This window comes from Buteo buteo, chromosome 16 (assembly GCF_964188355.1).
Source record: "Buteo buteo chromosome 16, bButBut1.hap1.1, whole genome shotgun sequence".
In the NCBI taxonomy this organism is placed as follows: Eukaryota; Metazoa; Chordata; class Aves; order Accipitriformes; family Accipitridae; genus Buteo; species Buteo buteo.
Window position 1 is genome coordinate 27,669,339 of NC_134186.1, and position 23,258 is coordinate 27,692,596.

The 23,258-nt window shown below is 38.2% G+C and overlaps 2 protein-coding genes across 7 annotated transcripts in view; one reads left to right on the forward strand and one right to left on the reverse strand.

Moving 5' to 3' along the window:
* CCND1 (cyclin D1) overlaps nucleotides 1–1,010 on the forward strand; it is a 16,348-nt gene extending 15,338 nt beyond the window's left edge. For all 4 annotated transcript variants that reach the window (XM_075048260.1, XM_075048262.1, XM_075048263.1 and 1 more), the window contains one exon: nucleotides 768–1,010. In XM_075048260.1, coding sequence (XP_074904361.1) covers nucleotides 768–923 — 156 coding nt within the window. In that variant the 3' untranslated portion in view covers nucleotides 924–1,010. The remainder of the gene's footprint in view (nucleotides 1–767) is intronic.
* On the reverse strand, nucleotides 746–23,214 carry LTO1 (LTO1 maturation factor of ABCE1). 3 transcript variants are annotated; one of them, XR_012653203.1, is made up of 6 exons: nucleotides 23,107–23,214; nucleotides 22,404–22,509; nucleotides 18,669–18,739; nucleotides 17,580–17,697; nucleotides 7,578–7,650; nucleotides 836–946 (listed from the first exon to the last, which is right to left on the reverse strand). XR_012653203.1 is itself a non-coding variant. In XM_075048265.1 (5 exons), the coding sequence occupies exons 1-5, from the start codon at nucleotides 23,163–23,165 to the stop codon at nucleotides 935–937; spliced, it is 366 nt and encodes a 121-aa protein (XP_074904366.1). In that variant the 5' UTR covers nucleotides 23,166–23,214; the 3' UTR covers nucleotides 746–934. The 3 variants fall into 3 exon arrangements, 2 of the variants coding, with proteins under 2 accessions (XP_074904366.1, XP_074904365.1); XM_075048265.1 differs by lacking the exon at nucleotides 7,578–7,650 and having other exon boundaries at nucleotides 746–946; XM_075048264.1 differs by lacking the exons at nucleotides 836–946; nucleotides 7,578–7,650 and adding an exon at nucleotides 14,006–17,225.
* Nucleotides 23,215–23,258: the final 44 nt, after the last annotated feature.

Genomic DNA, 23,258 nt, shown 5'->3' on the forward strand with positions numbered 1-23,258 from the left:
ATGTATACCTAAATATATTTATGACACTTCTATCTAAGAACTTCATATTACCAGAACTCAGCCTGGGAAAAATCACTGTTTATGACCGTCATTTCTAGTAGACTGTTCTGCCAAAGTGTTTCTGTGGTACAAGTAGAACTCGTGGACCAGGTCTGCCTCCAGCCCAGTTTCATGTCTTTGCATCTCCACTCATTTAATTTTGATTGATTCACACTGCTGTCCAGTCAGACTGTTCCTATTTTTTCAAAAGGTATAAAGGACAGTGAGGTAAAAGATAGTATGAATGGACTTTTACAGAACTGCTGAAGTGTTTAATGGCACAGGCAGAAAAGTAGTAGTGCAAGATACAATATCTTACTGTGTGAGGGTCCTGCCCGGCTTAGTTACTACATGTGTCGCTGTAGCGGAGCGTCCGTCACATTCAGTCGTAGACCTATGGGCTGAGACTAAGAACAAAACAGCAGTCGTGGTTTGACCAGAGGACCACGTATGGAGATGCTCACCTAGGCCGTTAATTAGAAGATGGCAAGAGTTAGTTGCTGAAGTCTGGATCCAGGCTAGCATCCTGCAGAAAACGGGGTAGCTCATCCAACCCTTCACTGTCCGGTGTTTCTCTTGCTCTTCCCACACTCCTTTCAGTCTGCTGCCCTCCCCGATAACTTGATTGTATTTCTCTTGCTTTTTCAAGAAATGGTGTTTGGTCTGTGATCTTACTATTTTTCTAAAGGACTCTGGGTCTTTTTCTCCTTCCATTTAATCTTCTCTAGGATTGTTTACGAGCCTGCCAAGAACAGATTGAATCCCTCCTTGAATCCAGTCTACGTCAGGCACAGCAGCACAACGTATCTTCAGAAACAAAGACTGTAGAGGATGAAGCAGACCTTTCCTGCACACCCACTGATGTGCGAGATGTGAACATTTAAGAGGACTTCTTCTAATGGGTTTGCTTGGCGAGAAAAGCAGACAAAGAAAGGGCATCTGAGAAGGAATCAGCATCAGGATCTCCCCCCCAGAAACCCTTTTCTCCAGGACATTTTTATACCAGAAGGGAAAACCAGTCTTGTTATATTTTTTCTTGCTCTGTCTCCCTTCCATCTGTGACTTCAAACAAACAAATAAACAAAAAATACCCCAAAAACTGTCTTAAAAAAAGAAAAAAATAGTATTTGCATTACCCCCAGGGGTTTGTGCTACAAAAATAGAGGATTTTATACAATAATAATCAACTAGTTTTTATATTAAAGTGTTCTTGTCTGTATGTTGTAAAAATAGGCATTAACACACAAAATGTCTCCAGGGGAGGTATTAGATTTGATTTCTTACATATAAAACCAACCAACCAACCATTTTTAAAGTAGAAGAGGGTTTTTTTTTTTAGATAGTAAATGAAATATTCTTTTTTTTCTTTAAAAAGCATAGCTTTAACGCAGTTCTAGGCTTTTCTGTATCTTGCTTGCTTATGCATTTAGTCACTTTATAATTCATCTGTAAATGTTTATTTTATTTCCGTAGGTTTTTTTTATCCTCTTCACCTTATAAATGGTTAACATAACCCATAAGTTAGTGTATGTTAGTATGCAGCATTATTATATGTTAATCTTTTTTTGTGCCTGTGGATTGCCTGTGCATAAGGCATTTGTAGGGTTCCAGCTTAGCATTGTTGGGGAAGGCCAATGTACTACTCATACGATACTCTATTATAAAGAGAAACCGAAATAGTGACATAATATATTATATTTTTGTAATCTTCATATTTTTGTAGTTACCTGTGTAAAAATGCTGGTCTGACCCCACAGATATTCAGCCTAATTATGGTCAGGTTCAATCCACAGTTCAGTCTTTTTTTTTTTTGTTTGTTTGTAATATTCTAAAACCATTCCATTCAAAGCACTTTCAGTCCATTAGATATAGGAAATACATTCTTTTATTGTGTGGGAATTTTTTTTTAATGGAATGGTTTGGAAATATATAAGTGCTTGTTCGCAAACTTGGAATTGCAAAGCAAGTGCATTTAACTATGGTGTTAGAGGAGAGGTGATTTTTTTTTTCCGAAGGTTGTGTTCCAGTGAGAGAAATTGCATTCACAAATTGCCAGGATATCTTCCTATCCTTTTCTATAGAAAAGTTGAAGTTTAGAATCCTTTGGTGCCAACTCATCTTTATAAATTAGGGGCCTTAAAGGTTCACATATAGGACACATAGTTTAAGGATTGTCGCTAGATGTTTTACAACTGAAGGTTTTTAAACACTAAAATATATAATTTATAGTTAAGGCTAAAAAGAATATTTATTGCAGAGGATGTTCGTAAGGCCAGTATGATTTGTAAAATAATGCAATCGCCCCTTTTTAAAAAAAATCTTTCTACCCTTGATGTTGCAGTTTTAACACAGCTTATTAAAGAAAAAAGGACACGCTTCAGAGAACAAACCCAAAACAAAGCAGTCTATTTGGCCCCTTCCTATACATTTTCAAAAGCAGTCTAACCATGAAAAAAACGCCATAGTTAATAGATATGAAAATTGGAGTACTTGAAAGAAGTTCTTATTCCAGTATATGCCCCATTTTTTTATTTAGCTACAAATAGAAAATTTGCACATCTTGGCTATGTATCTTTTTATTATTATTTTAGAAAGTAGCTGAAGGGACGTGGACATAGCTGTTGAAGTTGATGCTCGAGGAGAATGTGATGGTGAAATGTATGTGAGAAAACTGCCGCTAAGGTGTTGATTGTAAAAAAACAAAACAACAAAAAAACAACAAAAAAAAGAAAAAAGAAAAAAATTTAAAAATTAAAAAAAAAAAAGAAAAAGAAAAGAAAAGGAGTGGATGCTCCATTTTTATTGAGCTGCTATGGATAAATTCCCAGCATGGTTTGAAAAAAAAATTAACATTGCTTTTCTGTATCTTTGTCATTGTGTTTTGCTGCTATTTTGTGGATCAGTTTTTTTTTTTTGTTATACAATGTCATATACTGCCATGTTATAGGTTTTAATTTTCTCATAGAAAATTATATTATTGACATCATTTTTTTGTAGATTTTTTATGTGATCAATTTTTACTTAATGTGATTACTGCTCTATTCCAAAAAGGTTCCTGTTTCACAATACCTCATACTTCAGTTAACCATGTCTAGACCAGGTTTTAATGTTCGTACACAGTGCCTCATAGTTCTACTGCAAACGGAAATGCATCGAACGTTATTCTGAATGGGTCTCGCGATTTGCAACTAGGTTGCATTAATTTAAAAACAGCAGACATTTCAGAAGATCAAGTAATGTCAGTTTTTTTTGTTGTTATGCATTCTATAAAGCTGGATTCTTTGTCTGATCTGGGGTTTATTATCATAGTAGTTTTAAGCTGTGTTATTAGCCACATTGATATATGAAAGGTGCATTATAATATAACTCTTGTATGCCACCTGATGTGGTTTCCCATCAGTTGGGACACATCATTTGGTATTATAGGTTATCTTCTGGAACTCTAAGTATTTTGTGTGTTTAATCTGTTATGATATACTAGTTTTTTGTTGGTTTTTTTTTTTTTTTAATTATAGCATAATGCTAATTTAAAAAGCCTGTAAATCTCATAAATAAGCCAGCTAACAGAGTTGTATGCTGAAGAATAATCTAGCTGTTGCCTGTATGCTGCTAAACCAAAACAGAATTAGAACTCATTTTGAGGCAAATGCAGTTAAGATCCTACATAGTGCATAAATAAAGCATTGCAATGCTACTAGCAGTCGCAGGACCCAGGAGGACTGGATACATTCTGTCCAAATTTCAGGAACATTTCTTACTGCTTACCTCATAAAACACTTCTGTTTGTGGCATCTCTGTGTCTCTGAACCAAACATGATTATTGAGTTAGTGCTTGTTGGTTATATTATGTGTTACACTGAGTGGCAGTGTGTACTGCAAATTTCTTTAAAATATTGTATGTACTAAAAGGCCAAATCCAGATAAGTGGGTTCATGTGCCAACAGAGATGCTTTATTTGTCACATTATTATAACAATCTGTAGTAAGCAAGCAATTCAGATTTGTACATTTTTATATTGTACTTATTGGCATCACTGGTCTGAAATGCACATTTTCACCAACAGACCTGTAACAGACAAGTTTCCAGCAAAAAAAACTAAAGTCTAGAAATAAAATTGGTAAAACCCAATGTCTGCTGCTTGTTGTCTTTTTTTTTTTTTTTTTAATTGCCTTCATGAAATGCTGAATGGTAGTAACTACCTGACGCAGTGAGTAAACCACATGACATTTTCTGGTTTTGACTCCGTGCTTTAATAGTTGCAATGCTGAAAACCCTTTGTTGTTATTTTAGGAAACTGTAGGCGTTTTTAGCAATGGGTAGGCGACTGCCTGTGACAGTAATGTGTATTTTTAAAGAAGCAAAATATTTTTTTTTTCTGAAGACTTTCTTTTAAAACATCTAAGGTAATTACTCAGAGTAAAATACCATTTGGTGGTTCTTGTCAATAAAAGGTAAAATAAAGTAGGTGTTGGATGGTACAGAATGCTTGTTTGTATTTATTTATCAGTGTAAGGTTTTATGTCCTAGAATACCTTTAAAGAAGATAGTTTGTTTTAAAAGCAGTAAGGTTAACCTGCCTTGTTTTCTATCCCTTCCCCTCATACACAGCTTTTGCCTCTTACTATTGTATCACTAAGATAATAAGAATAAACCTGAAAAATGTAAAAGCCTACTAAAAATACATAAAAAGGAACTGAACCTACAAGGACAGAAATTATATATGATTTTAAAGTAAGATGAGAAAAAATTATAATCTCTGTCCCAATTCACTTTCCAAAGTATCTCTGAAAACTGGGGATGCACATTATCAATTATTGTGAGAGCCAAACACAGCAGAAACAGCTTATTCTTCGTGGAGATACTCAACCTTCTAACCTATGTATTTAACTATTTACCCTATGAAACTATTTCTGCTGTAAAAAAAAACAAGCAACAAACCAGTCTACATAAAACGTCAAGGGCTTGTCTCTCCTGTCGCAAATTAGAAATCTAGTATCTGCCTCCTGAGTCTCCCATGGACTGAACTTCACATTACAATTGATTCTATGCAGTAAGTACAGCAAAGGAAATGAAAATGAAAATCCTGAGATAACACCTAACATGTTAATCATAGTCTAGGGCAAAATAAGTTTGTCTCAGTGCAGTTACGAATAGATGGGAAACCATCTGCAGCAGAAGAATCCCACTTGAGCTCGTATTAGCTTAGTTTCCCAGTCATTTCAGACAGAAACCTGAACCATGTGGCCTACTGTAAAATCATAGACCAGGTAGGTAAAGTAATACCAGTACATAGCATAATCTGTAATTTTTTCCATTCAAAATGGGTAGCTCCTCAATATGGTTAAGTTACAGTGGTAGGCCACCGGGGAAGATTTGTATAGCAGTGAAAGAAGATCTGAACTATATTCACAGTGACTTTAAATACAGATTAAGCCCAAGTTTAAATTAGACTCAGTCAAAAATGACTCATTTTTTTCCACACGCATCTTTTATCAGTTTTCTTCAAAATTTCAGCATACTTTAAAGAAAAAACAGGAAAAAACCCCAAAGGCTCACATTTGTATCGTTGATGGCTAACCCCTCTGATTTTGAATGTTTGAAAATTGAGTGAAGACATACTTACAAAATCTTGATTTGGGACAAGAACCTTTTTGCCGATAAAAAAAATAATGATTCAGTGAGAAATTTAAACCTGCATTTTGTTGAACATGTTAAGTAGGTTTTGCCTTTCCTATCTGTTTTATAAACTCTATTAAACTGACTGAAGTGTTCTGTGACTTAAGTAGGTTTAAGCCCACATAGTCAGCTCTGTTATTTACATTTTCCTTCTCTCAAACATCATCCCTAAATGCAGACTACTAAATTTGAAAGTTGGGTGAACTATGCCAGTATTACTCACATTGCAAAGGGCAGAAAGACAAGAATGTAGCAAGAAAAACAATTTACTATAGGCTGTAAAAAATATGCATGTTCAGCTAGGCTATGCTGTAGCTTATTAAAGGGAAAAATACTGTATTTTCTTACATCGGATTGAGATGTGTACACAGAAAAACCTCCAAAAGACCTCCAAAAAACCTCCTCAATTCCATTGCTGAATTCAGACTGATTGACAAGCTTGGACCTTTTATGAACACTTAAATTCACATATTCTTTATTAAAGAATAAACAAGATCTGTTAAATGTAAAAACTCGGAATCCACTTACTTACATTCAAGCCTATCTGGCATTTTAAGTGATAGAAGATTCCAGAAGATAGAGGAGAAAGTAAAGCTTGGAGCTATTATTTCAAAGGAGTCATAGAAATGACCCAGGCATGTGGGCTAGATACCCTAATAAAGATTCCTGGCAACATCATTGAAAAGCTACAATGGGACAAAGGCAGTAAAGCTATAAATGATGGCATTTTAATGAATTCCTGCCAGCATAATTTTATGGGAAATGTATCTATTCAGACAAACATGGTATTTTTACGATCCCACAAATATAATTGATAATAGTAATTGCATTGGCATGGCAAACATAGATTCCCATCTGGCTTTTGACTGAGTTCCACACAATATTCCAATCAAATGATGAGAAAGGGATTGTAAATTAGTCAACTGGATTGCACTGATAATGTGAAACTTGCCAGACTTCTGATTTTGTTCTTTAGGGTCAAGGAGTACAAGTTTAGGAGCAAGGCAGAAGTTACCCTTTTGTTTCTTTAACTCGATAGGCATTTAAGAGGGAAAACAGAAATAGTTTCCTGATGATCCTATTAGCATCTGCAGAGCCCTACTTAGATCTGTCCTACTTTTTGCCTGTGTGAAGACTATGTACTAAAAAGCCTCATATTTCAGGGAAGTCACCAAGTATCCACAGCCATCATTTTCCTGAGGGCTCTTACCTGAAGAGGGAACTACTGGCAGAAAGACTGCGCTCCCAGCAAATTGGGATTAAGGCACATGGGCAGCATCTTCGCCCTGCGTGGGCCCTGCTGATACAGGGGCACCACCTGCCTGCAGCATGTGGGCAACAGATCTGCTCCTGGGGTACCCACCACCACTTCTGCAGAACTCCTGAAGCTGGTTTTAATGTGGTCTTCAGAGCATCAATTCCTTCACAGAATAAGCTTCCCCAAGCTTTTAGGGAGCAGTCACTACCATATGCAGACCAATGCCACAGCAGCTTTTTACTTGTTCAGGTTGCCTCTCTGGACACAGGAGGCTGTGTTTAGTGGCTGCTAGAGGTCTTCCCTCTTATACTGAAGGAAAAAAAATAAATCCACCTGTGTGGATTTCATCTCGCGTCTCATTTTAATTATGGCTTATGCTACTTTTCTTATTTATGATAATATCCTTGAAGAATAAAACAACTGGCATTTATTTCAGCTAAAAAAAACCACATAGCGATACATCTCAAAACCAGAATACCAGTCTCTCCACTCACTTGAAGACTGCAGTAGGAAATTATTTTCCCATCATATTCAAAATATATGCTAATGGACAGTCACAGTACAATCTTCCCTGCTAACATGTCTGTCAAGGGGTGAAGCCTACCTGAAAGCCAAAGACGGCCCAGTCAAAAGACACCTTGACTACATCTGCTCAGCTCTGACTAATCTGGCATGAACTGGAAAACAAAGAAGCAAAATAAGAACTTTGTTAGGCAACTGTTGCTAAATTCACAGGTAGTAACACATTCGGGGTGGGTGACCAGAGGAACCTCCTCCCCACCAGTAACTGGCCTTAGATATGGAAAAAGTCAGAAAGAATGGCCTGGGACTGCTTGTGCTGACATATATAAAGCAATAACTGGTTAAGAGGGTAACCCCTCAGGGTTGGAGAGAGCTCCAGGTACAGATATCTTAACACCATCAAGAAAGCTGAACCAAAGGAGGAATTGCTACATGCACAGGCCAAGCTCCCAGCCAGGACCTGACACGTCTACTTGTTGGATCAGGAGTCCTTTTCTCCTGGGTCCATGTGGTGAAGGTCTAGGGCTTTGATTCGTGCATGTAGCATGTGCATCACAGAACGGAAATTGCTATCCACTCACTATTCCCAACCTACTAAGTAAGTAAATTTTAGATTGTATGTTGCTGAGTGGTGTGGTTTTGTTATTTCATCCATCCCACCTGACTGCCCCGTGACACTTGCCTTCATCCATCCACAAGCTATATTCCATCAAGCGCTTGGTCTCCTATGACAGCTAACACCATAAGGATGTTATTTGTAACATTAGCACCAGCCTTCAAGGAGCTGGGCTGAGATGGGCAAATCATTTAACAAGGACCACTAAACCACCACTAGAGCATTACGACAACTCACCTGAGCCAGCACCAAACGAGTGACCTAGTGTCCTAAGTCACTGCTCCGATGGCAAACTGTCTGAAACGGACAATTGAGCTTTTTGATGTTTTATTTCTCCTTTTATTAGATTTTATCACTATAGATTGTTTGAATACAGGGTATTATTTTTGAACAGCTTTTTTACTCCTTGAACACCCGCAGGCCATAATTCTTTACATTTGGTTGCTGACTACTTTAAACATGAAGACCAGATCTTCAGCAAACATATACTGTTAAACACAGCTATTTTCTTTCTATATGCACAGACATAACATCTTCCAAAATTTCCAGAAGGCATCAGCAATTATTTACTCAACAGTAAATATTATTTCTTAAAAACATAATACATTTATTTCATGTTTTTGACTCAGTATTTCTGTAACTGTTGCATTCACTATGACCACTTTGTTCTTTTTAGACAATACATCTATTGGCCACGTATTAATTCAGGTTTCTCTTTTCTTGGAGACCCTTAGACTGCAAAGGACCAGAGAGGTTCCTCCCTTATGGACAGTATCTTTCTAATATAAGTGAAAGAGTTCATCTGCCTTCACTTCTGCATGATAGTGCTCAACAGTGCTGCAGAGTCAAACAAGTATATGCAAAGCCTCACATTTGTGGAAACACAACTGTTCTCTCATCCTCAAACAACTTTCCAATCACCTAAATATAGCCCTCCATGGTTTTAAATCTCCTGTAAACCTGCTTAAGGTGTCTTCAGGATCTCTTTCCACTTCTCCCATGCTTCTGCTGAAGGAGAATTTCAGACAAATCACAAGTCAAAGCTCCTTGAAAAAGTCTCTCCATGTTTTTCTCTAACACAACTTGTTTCTTTCTCCTTAGTTTAAGAAATAATGATGCTACTGGATTTTTGTGAAGTTTGTCCTCATCTTATTGCATAAGAGAGCTTAAAAGGACAGCAAGACATACAACTATAATGACCCAGATTCTCAACACGTGGTTCTAACAATGTACCTATGGTGAAGGAAGGTTATGAATTCCCAAGTTGTACTCAAATCATTCTCCACCTTACTCAGGTGTTCTGGATATGACACATAAAATGATGCCGTAAGTCCATGTGGTGTTAGGTTTATAGTGCACTTGACTAACTGCACCACAACCAAGGTCTCCTCAAGAAGGAAATACACTGCAGACATAACCTCTAGCTCTGCTTAAGTGACATACTATTATATCGATTCTTAGTTTCAAATAGCCTTTTTTTTTTTTACTTTTATTTCAGAAACTGTCAAGTACTTATTAACAATAACTTCTGTATGTGTGTTTTTTAAAGGAGGTAAATGGGGTCTCAAAAATTCAATGTCTGCACATACATTGCAAAAAAAAAAAAGCCAGTTTAGAGAACAATGTAGGCATGTGTTTTTAAACTACTGTTCGTGCAGTCTGGTCAGGACTGTGTGACACAGTATACAGTGTTTTGTCATCCAAGGAATGTCTTTGATCAAGAGTTTATGCAAGAAGGAAAAAAAAGCCATGAAACCCTAATCCGTTCCCACAGTCCAGTAAACGTGAGCTGGACAAACAGTGGACAATAGCAGTAAAGCTTGCTGCTGGAACAATAGCTGCAACTAAAAAAATTAAAGGGTTGCTGACTCACAGTTCCTACTACCAAGAAAGATTCCATGCGGTGTTGATTATTCCCCAGAATCCTGAAGATGCTAAAGGTTAAAAATTGTAATTACTATTACATTGAGATAAAGCAGCAAAATATGCTGCTAAACAATCAAAAATGAAAGACAGTGACAAATACTGATGTTGATCCTGTCTAGTACGGAGTTGGGATGCAGAGACTGAATAATCAACCTTCTTTCTGCCTAAACTTTTTGCTAAAATAAACTCCGTAATTTTATTATAAATAAATATCAGTTAAATTTTCAGTCAGTATGCCACTATTTCAGAGGCCATCCATACGAATTCTGAACAACTACAATCAAGCTTTCTAATTTTTCAGGACAAAAGCTATATGCTATTTCTTATACCTATTCAGAAATCTTCTGTAGGCAATTTTGCCATGCCAAAAACAGGTACACAGAATGTCGTATTATTGGTCAATTACATATGTATATGAAATGACAGAACAATTAAAAACATTGTATAGCAAGCCACTTCAGAATCAAATGACTGATTTTTTTTACCTTTCGTATGTTTCATGGGACTGGATGGGTACTACTTTAAGTTAATAAAGATTTTGAAAGTCTCCTATGCTGGCTATGTTTCAGAAAAGCTTAGTGACCATGTTTCCTTCTGCATATTTTCATCTTAAGATTCTTTAAGTACTTCTGCAACTCCCAAACATACATACAGCTCCATCAGATGAAAAATGCTGCAAGAATGTAATTATTACACTTAGGAATAAACACTCCTGTGATTAAGGCAGGCATATGCAATGTGATGCCAAATAGATATTCAAGTTAGCTACAAATGAACTAACTGCATAAGCAGAGTTAGAACAGAGCTTATTTGGGTATCTAACAGCACTGTACATCAGCTAGATCAGTGCTTTGTTCTAACATAGGGATACTCTTTCTGCTGCATTAAGCTGGCTTTAATTTTAGCCCAGATACCACCCCATTGCACAGTGTAGTCTGGACAATCCCAAAGAATCCAAGAGCTCCAAGATCTCTTCTTGTCTCTGCTAAGGAAACCATTATTTTCAAGTCTGAGTGCATGGAGTTATATAGTTAGAAGACTGCTTTCAAAACAGTGCACAAAGGTTTTTTATTATTATTTTTAATGTCAACAGAGGCTGAGCTGCAATTCATTCTGCAATTCCAAACACTGGGACACACTGAAGCGCTTTGGTACCAGATTGCTCTAGTTGGCCTTTATATGTCAATCCTAGACACCAAAACTTGCAACTAGAAACTTGCCACAGAACTCATTTCACATCTCCCAGATCTCCATTTTCTCTGGTGATACATACATTTCTGTGGTAATGTGTACTGTCATAACTTTATCCATTAAAAAAACAACTGTGGCAGACAGTAAAATGAGAACCTTCATGGTTACTTGCCAAACTATGAAAGCTGAAGTTTTGGACTGTAATTACACCAGAACCCATTGCCGTAAGAAGTTGCAAAGCGCAGTATTCAAAGGCACTAACATTCGTACTGAGTAGCACCAAGAATATAAAGAATTATAATAATAGTAGAAATATTAAACCTTTTGTTTCAAACCAAAGCCTTTCTCTTCAAGAAGATCAGGATGAAATATATCATCACATACACATTGCCCTATCTGCCTGATCCAGCTTTGCTGGAGTGCCCTGAACAAACTCCTATCAGAAATAAAGATTCTAATCCAGAAGGACTTCAGATAATTCTAATATTCCAGCAGATTTCAAACATCCTTAAGATCACTAGGCACACCAACACCAGTACTTTGTCAAAAATGTGTAGTGCTTCATGCTGCTATCACTGCAGAAATTGTTTAAAAAAGCAATTACTCTGTCAAGGAGTCTTATCCTTATCTTGCTTGCCCACACCTTTATCTCCAGAAAATGACATTCATTAATGTCATCAGCATTCCCTTTCGAGCACGCAAAACTGCCAAGTAATTACAGGACATTACAAAAGAACCCACAAATGTTCAAACAAGCCACCCAGGGAGAAGGCACCCACTTTTATTTGAGAATAAAACTAGAAAAGAATCTAAGATTATTAAATCACATCTTGAAACAGAAGGCTATATCAAATAAAACATACGGCTTTGGGAGCTTGTGAGTAAATAAATAAATATTAGAACCCAGCCTGTAGTTGCATGATTTTTATAAATACAAGATTCCATTTTTAATGCTCTTTTCTTGTAATACCTTAATGTGGAGACAGGTATTAAAACTTTACATTCAAAAAGGACTCAAAAAGGGACATAGATGCATGCAGAACAAAAAGATGTCAACAGAACGTTGAAAATTCAGATTATTTGATCCCATTCTGTGAGGTAAGTCATGTATCTTAAAAGGGTATCAGTTCTTACTCTAAAGCACTGTGGAATATTAGGGTGCAGGCAGACTTTTGACTGATGGATCTCCCTTTGTTCCACTACAGGAAGTTGTATTTACAGCCAAAGTGTAAATAAGCATTCATAAATATGTCACAGAGCTCAAACTCTCTTTTGCATCTCTTCAAAACCCAAAGCCTATGTATTTATAAACTTTGGAACTGATCTACCGAAAAATTTAAACTCTTAATTTTATCTCAACGTAATCTATTTAAAAATAATCAATAAAAATGTGCTACCTTTCTAGAAATCCTAAACACACAGACCAAAATGTGTACTTTACTCACCAAAAATGATCCTACAAAACCAGAGTGTTTAAACCGGTCTTCATTTTACTCCCTCTAAATGGCATATAGCCACAAAGCTAGCAAAATGAGTTTGCATGGGTTCTATGTGCATACTAGGACACACTATTGCTTATATATTTCATACCCCAATAGCAATTGGATCAAAAAGTCACATAACCAAACAAGGCATGCCAAACCGGGAAGCCAGACTTTCCTTACACATCCACACGTAAATTATTGTAACCTTGTTTCTGAAAAACATAATAGGCTTTGAATGAGCCAGACTACTCCTATAGGGTTGATTTTTAAGTGAACAATTGCATACCCAGATTTTTTTCTGATTTATTTTACCCATTTCTGTTGATTACAGATGTTCATTCAAAGCTGAAATTGATCCCCTTCACATTATAGTTTACAACAAATGGAAAGAAAGTATGCTGCTTAATGAAGATAGAACAAGTGTTTTATTCATGAATTTTACCAGGAAGCTTTAACAAACCCCATCTCCCTTTTTTTTTACTGTACTGATGTAATACAATGACGCAGATAACCTACTAAGTCAGGTTTACGTGTTCTAGTGATGGCTGATTTGGTATTAGCAGCTGATGATCCCATGGCTCTAAGACAGCACTGAATCAGCATGCAATTCTCCAGGGAATGAATTCACTGTAGTCAGAGTTTACCTTTCTCAGCTGATGCCTCAACACTATTTCTTGTACCATCACATATTGCAGAAAGAAAAATTACAAGTCTTCTGGACTGCAGTGACTTCAGTACACTAGCAGTAACTAGCTTTGTATCCATCTTTTAATAAAATTCTGTATTCCACAGTTTCAGCTAAGAGATGATCACGAAGAAACAAAACAAGCTAGAACGCAGCCCGGGCAAGTCAGAAATTTGTAAATTAAATGTTTCAAACACTCCTCCCTAACAACTGAGCAATAACTGCAGGTGGTGAATACAGAGATACATTTTTAAGTCTTAGCAACTTCAATAATTCTAGCAGAAATTTTCCATCTTAACTGTTCTTAACAGATCAAGTACTTTGGCAAAATTTCAAACCTGTTTGATGATATAGCACAAAAGCCACAATCTCTATGTCCTCCTTTATTAATAACCAGTATTATAATCTACAAGACTGCATTTTTTTCCATCTCTTTTCCACCCAGTCTTTAAAGCAATACTTAAGTTGCACAGTCAAGCATTCAAACCAGGAAATATTTAAATGACCGTGGTCCAACGAAGCTTTATTCAGCCTCTGTGTGCACAGGTCTTCTGATAGGGTCTTTAACTACAGCGTAACACTTGCTTCCACCAGAGTCCTGACCATTCAAGACATGGGATGAGTAAGCAGGGCGTGAAACTAATGAAGCCATTTATAAGAATTTTTTTTCATTTGTTACAGATTTTAGGAAGATGTTAATGTAATAGGAAAGGTGTCAAAAGAAAAGAAACCATACGCTTACATCTCACAAAACTGAATACTGGTTTTCAAAATTTTGATAGATTTTTTTTCCCAGTAGCATTCTAGTTGGCTTAAGCACACACCTTTCACAGGTGTTTGCTAACTGTAACGTTCCTCATTTTCTAGGTGACTGATCTGAGAAACACAGGCAAAAATACAAACATGAAAAAAAGCTAGGTACTCAACCACTCTTTATGTTGGCACATTCTGAAGTATTTAAGTACTCAAAATGCAAAATTATTTGGAATGAGTCACATTAGACATCTCACATTGGTTAAGGCAAATCAGTATTCTTGATGTAACCTGGGCTTTAACTCCTTGGCTGCAAATAAAGGTATAAAAATACTGATACAGTATGCTGTGAAGACTCCACTGTTATAGCCCCGAACATCACAGAAAAACCCACAGCTCTGTTGCAGAAAACAGTTTAAAAAATTGGCACCGAAGAAAGTATACGACTACATATCCAACAGAATTTTTAACCATACCTCATTTAATAAACACCATCAGGCCCATACAAGACATGAAACAGAAGATATTCAGAAAAATACAGACTTGTGGAATAAGAGACTCCATCAGTATGTACACACATTTGGAGCTAAATTAAAGATCTAACAGGCAACCCTAACCTGGCACATCCCAGTTTGAAATCCTGGTTGCTACAATCTTTATAGTTAAATATGTGTATATACATATTATTAGAATAAATTATTCTATAAATATAAATTTGTTATAAATAAAATTAAAGCAATACAAGAAAATTAGCCACCAAACCAGTTTTCAAAATAACAGTCACTGACCGCTTGATCTGCAAAGATCCTTTCTCTCCTTAGTCGAACAAAAATAATTTTGGTTTTGATACAACCTCTAGAGTAGCACTTTGCATATAACTTATATATCATACACTTCTATGAATCAAATGCTTCACAGATTCTCTGAGCTCTCACGTCCCTCCCCTTGCTTTTACATACATTTTTGTAAACCACGTACAAAGATTCCAAAAAAGGCTGCATTTTAAAACATGAATACTTAAGACTTCCAGCGTTTACTTCTTTCTGTACTATCATTCAGAAGAACAACAAAACTGCCTTTTTTAGACCAAGATCCAGGGGGAGTTTACTTAAAGCATAATTAATGGACTTCAATGAAAAATATTTTCAAAGTTAATCACAGATGAGTATCTAGTAGCTTTCACTAATTTGAAGTAAACAGGTAAAACACTTTGATTAGCAAAAATAAACTGGTTTGCGGATGCAGAGTCAATTTTTTCAAATTTTAATATCTCTGAAGTGATTATAAACTCCAATTAGCTTTCTTTTCTCTAGTATGTGATCTTTTTGGTTTGTGCCTACCTATTTACTGAGATTACAGGGCATGCTATTTTATTTTGCTTCTATTTTCAGGTACTTGCAGTTTGGTGCTTGTTCTGGGTCCCAGTGGATTAGCTGTATTACAGTCAAAAGCTCGCTGTACTCAAACTGCCCTAAATGAAGAGACCATCAATGCTGTCATGTCCCTTCCAAGGTCTCCAATGAGGAAACAAGCTACAAATGAAACCTACCTCAATTTTACTTTCTTTCAAAGAAATTCACCACATAATTAGAAGAGCTGTATCTGGTGTACATACATTTTGTACTCTCTATTTTAACAACTTCTATCTATATAAATATTTGTGAACTCTTAAAATCTATTTCTTACACAATACAACGACCTCCTCCACTAGATGGCCCTGACACTCACGATATGTATCAAAGCTGTTTGAACACTTACACATGTAAGACAATTAAACAAACAAAAACGTACACCAGCAACCAGTTATTAAGAAAAGCCTTTGCCACTGGCATACTTGCATACTCAGGAAACAGACAAAAAGTAAAAGATTATTTTGAAATAAATTGATACATAGGCACATGGTCTAGACAGCACAAAGCAGTGCTGTTCAAGGATACAGCCATATTAAAACATATCCTTCACCTGAGATAGTTTACCCTGCGTACAGCTTCCGATACCCACGGTAGTCAAATCTGTTTTTATGAAGCTACACTATGCCATGTAAACTTAGCCAGACATGCATACTTTACAACTGATAAAAGTATATATTCATTATATAACTGTATTACAAATGGCATGCAAAGAGATCTAGCAGCCCAACCTAAAACATTTTTCAGGTAAAATAATTGACTGTATGTATTTCTCTTAAACTAATATAGTTGAACACTTTTAGCTGACAGCATCCATTTTTTTTTAATAAGACTGAAGAGTTTATTTTCAAGACTGGAAAATAAAAAGCGATTCCTCAATAAAAGGTACTAGTAAATACTAGTATCAGTATCACAACTCCTCTAGTAGTCACGTTTCTCTCATTGATCCCTTAAATTGCTAGCTTTTGGGGTTTGGGTTTTGGGGGGTTTGGTGGGGGTTTTTTCCCCACACTGCATTAGTCTGCAGAACTCACAGAAAGTGCAGATTTCATGTTCTGAACTGCAGCTACTTTATGAGCAGGTATCTCAATCTTTCTCCTTCGCATTCTGACTTCACTTGTCATTCTACTATTTATGCACAAAAATGCTTCTTACTACAAAGTCTGCAGGCAATTGATTATATTTTACTTCACCTACAATATCTACACATTGTGTAAACTGAATGATCTGCATACACAGATTTTTAAGTAACATACACCCCTTAAATAAGGAAACTTTGCAAATGCATGTTTTCCTTTTGAGGAATTAATCTATCAGTGCAAGGCTAGTGAGGAATTAAAGAAAATATATCTATTCAACAGGTTTACACACTGTAAACTGTTTCAGCGATCCTGAATAAAACCTGGAGATAATAAATGTTAAATGACATATGAGAAGTCCTACTGCAATTCAGTGGTTTTCCCTTTCCCCTTTAATATTTAGCACCTCTTCACTATTTTGATTTTGTTTAAGGTAAGAGTAGATAAACACTTTTCCAGTTATCTGTTCTCTTAATGTTTCTTCTTTGGTCATCCATGTTTATCTTCATCTGTTATATTCAAAATGTTAGTGAAGATCTTTCAGTACCGATTCTAAAATCAGACTGAATATTTAGCATTGAACAAACCTAAAAAAAGAATACACAAAAGTGTTTCAAAGCATCTATTTTCCAAGAAGAATGTTCAACAAAACTCCCAATTCCTCCATTTCTCTTCTGGTCCCACTTGAAATTCATTGTCAAGTAATTTTTCAATTTTCATTTAAAGAATACTTTTCTCTTATTTTGCATTTGCTATCAGTTGGGGAATTTTCAACTATCGAGTATCTTCACTTAATTCACTTGAAGTATTTTTACTATGATTGCAAGAGAAGAACAGTAATTACGCTGCACAAATACTGTATTTTTGAGCAAGTTAAGACACTAAATATTTTCAGAAATTAATACCATTTTGTGCTACAATAACAACTTAATCCTACAAACCTGTTTAAATTTTCCTCTGATTTTTTCCAGATCTTCTTGCAGCTTATCGTAAGTAGGGTCTTCATATGGGAATTTCTGAATCATCCCTATTAATGAATCCAGAGCCCTTCTCTTTTTGCTACCAAAAAAAAAATTAAAAAAAAATCAAATCAAAACAGAACCACCAATGAGCCTACTACAGAAGTTTTTTTAATCCACCAATATGAAAATTATACCAATACTTATATATAATAATTCAGAGTGTAGAATCCAGCCCTCCATCCTTCTTGAATTCAACTTTGCCCATTTAGCTCACTGAGAGTGCTTTGATACATATTTAAGCCATAATCGGAAATCAAGCTGTAGCACAACTGACAAAGATTTCGCTTTTAACTTACCTGCCAAAAGTGGAGAAATATTCAAGAATCTTCAGAAATATTTTTTAGATGACTGAGCAAAATAAAGAAATGCAGTAGAAAAAGCTCACCAGAACACATATCAAAATGGCTGACAGGATGGTGGCAATTCTGTCAGGTAAATTAATCAAAACTGGACAGAAAAAAAATGATGGAGAAAAGAACAAAAGTCATAAAAAAATGTAGGTTGGAAGGGACAGCTGGAGGTCATGTAGTCCACCTTCTGCAGAAGCTGGACCAACTTCAAAGCTAGACAAGGTTGCTCAGGGCCATCTCCATCCAGATTTTGAAAATCTACAAAGATGAAGCTTCTACAGTCTCTCTGGACAACTTGTCCCAGTACTTAGCTGCTTGCACTGGAAAGGACATTCTCCTTATGCCCCATTAGAACTTACCTTGTTTCAAACTGTGAAAGTTGCCTATTGTCCTTTCACTGTCTCCACCTTATCTAGAACTTCCCCTTATATGGTATGACTACATATCTCCCTTGTCTTCTCTCCTCCAGGCTGAAAAAAACAAGTTCCCTTACCCTCTTTTCAGTATTACATGGTCCAACATATGATAGCACCCTAGTGACCCTCTGCTCACCTTTCTTCTGTTTTTCAGTATTTCTTTTGTATTGGGGAAGAGGCAAAACTGGACACCATATTTTGGAACAGTATTAAAAAATCAGTAACTTTTTTTTTAACCTTACCTGTTCTTTTCATCTGCGCATTTCTGGAGCAAACACTGCCACGTCAGCGCAAACCCAAGGTAGCAGCCAATCTGTGAATTTGTAAGAATGTCATGAGGGCAAAAAAAATACATGTAGCATATATAGTCAAACAAAAATAAAGCACTACATTGTATCCCATTCTTCAGGAAACAAATCACTGGATATACAAATATGTTTCTATGCTGGGAAGTTCAGTAAATTAGGCTAGGATAAATGAGGGCTATCTGTGTTACACAGTACAAGAGTCAGAAAACTTCTTTTAAGAATCTGTTTAGCATCAGATGACAAAGTATTTAAAATGCAGCATAAAAAACAATTAAGCAAAACAGTAGCCATACTTTGTATGCTTTGAATCCCCAAATTTATTGAAGTGTGGTAGTAGGAAGACAGTTAGAAAACAACCTATTTAAGATGTTTTGGTAAGTACTCATTTTTGCAGCACTGTCAGTTTAAGCAGCCCACATACAGCCCTACAAAAAGGTGTACCAGCTGGACTGAGGGAGCTACCAAGTCAACCAATGAGGAAATGACACTTTTCTGAGTTAATACACAAACAATTTAATCAGCCTAACTCGGGAGGGTAGCACAGAATCAGAAAGACGCATGAGGAGCTGACTAAGCTAACCTTGCTGCCAAAACTTTTCATTACAATTTTGGACACCAAATGAAATAGGAATATAGATAAGTTCAATGCATGAACGGGCTAAGTCAGCTGGAGTCCCTTTCAAAAGTGACTTAGTATTCACAGAAAAACAATGCAGACACCTGAAACAAAAGTTAGCTGAAAATTAAATCAGAATTAGATTTAAAAATTAAATCCAAAATTACAGCCTGATCCCACTTTGGTCCATAGGTGTGCATGTACATACACCTGCCATTTAAACTTACAAAACATTGTTGGACTTGTAAACTCCTGTGGCCTGCAAACCGCTTCAGATTAAAGTGGGAGTGCTTGGTAGTTCCAGTCTTCTGTTAATTATGTTTGTTAAGGTACACAGTGGAGGTTCTTCTTAAGGCCCAAAGATGGGTTTGGGACTGAACATCCCATTAAGTGCCCAAACACATTTGCAGTGCAGCTTCCAGTTAATTTTGCTTTGACAGAAATTTAATTTGCATGCCCCCAAACTGCCCCATGACACTTGGCCACAGGCTTCTCAGCTTAATTAGCACTTGTGGTGGGTTGACCCTGGCTGGACGCCAGGTGCCCTCCAAAGCCACTCTATCACTCTCACCCTCAGCTGGACAGGAGAGAGAAAATATAACAAAAGGCTCATGAGTCAAGATAAGGACAGGGAGAGATCACTCACTAATTACCATCATGGGCAAAACAAACTCGACTTGGGGAAAATTAACTTAAATGTATTACCAATCAACTGGAGTAGGGTAATGAGAAATAAACCCAAATCTTAAAACATCTTCCCCTCCACACCTCTCTTCCCGGGCACACCTTCGCTCCCAAATTCTCTACCTCCTACAGCCCAGCCACACAGGGGGACAGGGAATGGGATTGGGGTCAGTTCATCACACCTTGTCTCTGCTGCTCCTTCTTCCTCAGGGGCAGGACTCCTCACACTCTTCTCCTGCTCCAGTGTGGGGTCCCTCCCACGGGAGACAGTCCTCCACAAACTTCTCCAACGTGGGTCCTTCCCATGGGCTGCAGTTCTTCATGAACTGCTCCAGCATGGGTCCCTTCCCCGGGCTGCAGTCCTTCAGGCACAGCCTGCTCCAGCGTGGGTCCCCCGCAGGGTCACGAGTCCTGCCAGCAAACCTGCTCCAGCCTGGGGTCCTCTCTCCACAGGGCCGCAGGTCCTTCCAGGAGCCTGCTCCAGCGCGGGCTTCCCACGGGGTCCCAGCTTCCTTCAGGCATCCCCCTGCTCTAGCGTGGGGTCCTCCCCGGGCTGCAGGTGGAGATCTGCTCCCCCGTGGACCTCTCTGGGCTGCAGGGGGACAGCCTGCCTCACCATGGTCTTCCCCACGGGCTGCACGGGAATCTCTGCTCCGGCGCCTGGAGCACCTCCTCCCCCTCTTTCTTCACTGACCTGGCGGTCTGCAGGGCTGTTTCGCTTGCATGTTCTCACTCCTCTCTCTGGCTGCAGTTTCTGTGCCGCTGAAACTTTTTTTGCCCTTCTTCAATATGTTACCCCGAGGCGCTACCACCGCTGCTGATGGGCTCGGCCTTGGCCAGCAGTGGGTCCGTCTTGGAACCAGCTGGCATTGGCTCTGTCGGACACAAGGGAAGCTTCCAGCAGCTTCTTACAGAAGCCACCCCTGTAGCCCCCCTGCTACCAAAACCTTGCCATGCAAACCCAGTACAGCACTGTCCTACCACAGGAGCGCAGTGCCCATCTTCTGCTTGAGCCCAGGCAAATACTGTGTCTAAGCCTGCCTGAGGGATGTGCCTGAAAACAGACACACTTTAATTATAACGTCTTACTTTAATTCTCTATCAAGCAAGGCCAGCATCAGATCAAGATCATAATTTTGCCCAAGACACAAAATAGGATGACAGACCTAAGATTACCTGAGTCACTCTTTCTCTCATTTAACATGACTCGGTGTCTACAATTCTACTGTCCTCTGCAGCTTACCCAGTGTAAGTAAATTAGAGCACTTCTCTATTATGGTCTGTCTAGGACCATCTTGTATAAAACTATCTGGCTTTGGAGGCTGCTGTTTTAACATTCTCATCTTGGAACTACATAGCTGTAGTATAAGTAGGAAAATATTTCCTCACTGTAGATCTCTGCATCACACCCAAATGCAAACCAAAATTTTACAATAACCATGCTTTAAGAATTTGACAGTTCACCTTTTTCACTTCAAAATGGATTAATGGCATTGCTACTGTTCTTTCTGTAGTAATTAACTTTCTGAAACCTGAAAATATCAAAAGGACAAATTGTCAAATTACCTAAAGGTCTTCAACAGATTGAACAGGTTTAGATTTGTGGTGCTGTACTTGAAAGAAGACCTGCCATGAGTCCTGTAGTACAACTTCCCATCAAAGCTAAAAAAATCCAGTTCAGGTCCAAAAATACTGTAACTACATCATACAGCACTGAAAACACTCCACGTTATGATAAACTTGAACTGGACATATGTGACAAGTCAAGATGCCTCACCACCACCCTCTGGTCCTTTTATTTCCAGAAAGGCTTACTGATTCAGGCATGCCGTTGTGTGGCAATATACAGAACTGACTCCATCCACTAAAGAACAATTGTGCCTCAGCCAACAAGCTCTCCCAGTATTAGAAATAACAAAGGGTGCAACAGCGACACCCAGAATTGCCCCTTTCAGGTTCTCCACCCAAGGTGTCTCAACATCCCATGTTTCTCCCTAATGCTGAACCACAGGAAATGGTACAGGGGGCCTTTAGCCACAATTTTGGGTTATAAAAATAAATGCAAAGTCCATAATCTTTTTTTTTTCTGAGCAAGCTTGTTTGATTTTTGTTTCTTCTTATCCTTCCTTTCAGAAAAAAATTAATCAAAATCTCACAGAACAAATAAGCTCAAAACCCACCAAACCATCTATTCAACTGTTCAAATCAAAATACCACCTTTAAACTAGTTTTACCAGCCCTCTTGGACACACACAAAGCAATATAATGCAGCAGGCCTCAGACTACCAACATATCGGGCTTTGCCCAACAGTTTCTGTATTACAACAATTTTCTAATAACGAAAACATTGTGATTATTTTTCCATTTACCTCAGACCCCATCTTGGCACCATGGAGCGATCCATACCTTCTTCCCTCAACAACTCCAAGGTGACTGCCTTCAGCATACCCCTCCTGATACCCCTCACCATGAAACCTGTGAAGACAGAAATATAATTTTTAGCACCTATTTTCATCTCATGTCAAACTAACGCTGCACACAAGCAACTCACAGAAACAAAAACATGCCGTATCATCTCCAGAATACAACTGTTCATGTTTAGAAATTTCATTACATTGGTTTAAATTAAGATGCAATTACCAACACTGTGATCTTTTCAAACAAGTTTACAACAACTTGCCAAGAACAACGCACTCTGCAATCCAGCTCAGCACTTTCACCAGAATAATACGACTAACCACAAGCTCACAACTCCGGGTCAAGTTACCACATGGTGGAAGAGCCAAAATCGAGCAGGTCGGTCGCTCAGCAAGAGCAAAGAGGAGAATTTCCCCTGCCCTTCTCCCTCCTCGCCCCCTCCCCGAGCTCATTACCCGCCCTTCACCCCTCACTTTTTTCTTCTCAGCTCCTACTGAGGAGGCCCAGGCCCAGGCCCAGGCCCAGGCCCCGGGGCTCCCCTCCCTCCCTCCCTCTAAGCCGACGGTTACCCGCGGCTAGCGCGGAGTCCCGCTCCGGCCCCGCCTGCCCCCCGAGGTCCCCGGGCCCTAGTCAAGGCTCCCCCACCAACCCCACCTCTCCTCGGCCATCACGATCTCATCAAACATATCCGAGCTCGCAGACGCGGCCGCCATCGCGCCGCCACAGCCCGACGGCGGCTCCGCTTCGGCCACGCCCACCCGCTCGGCATGCCGGGAAAGAACGGCAAGCCGGAGGGGCCAGGAGCG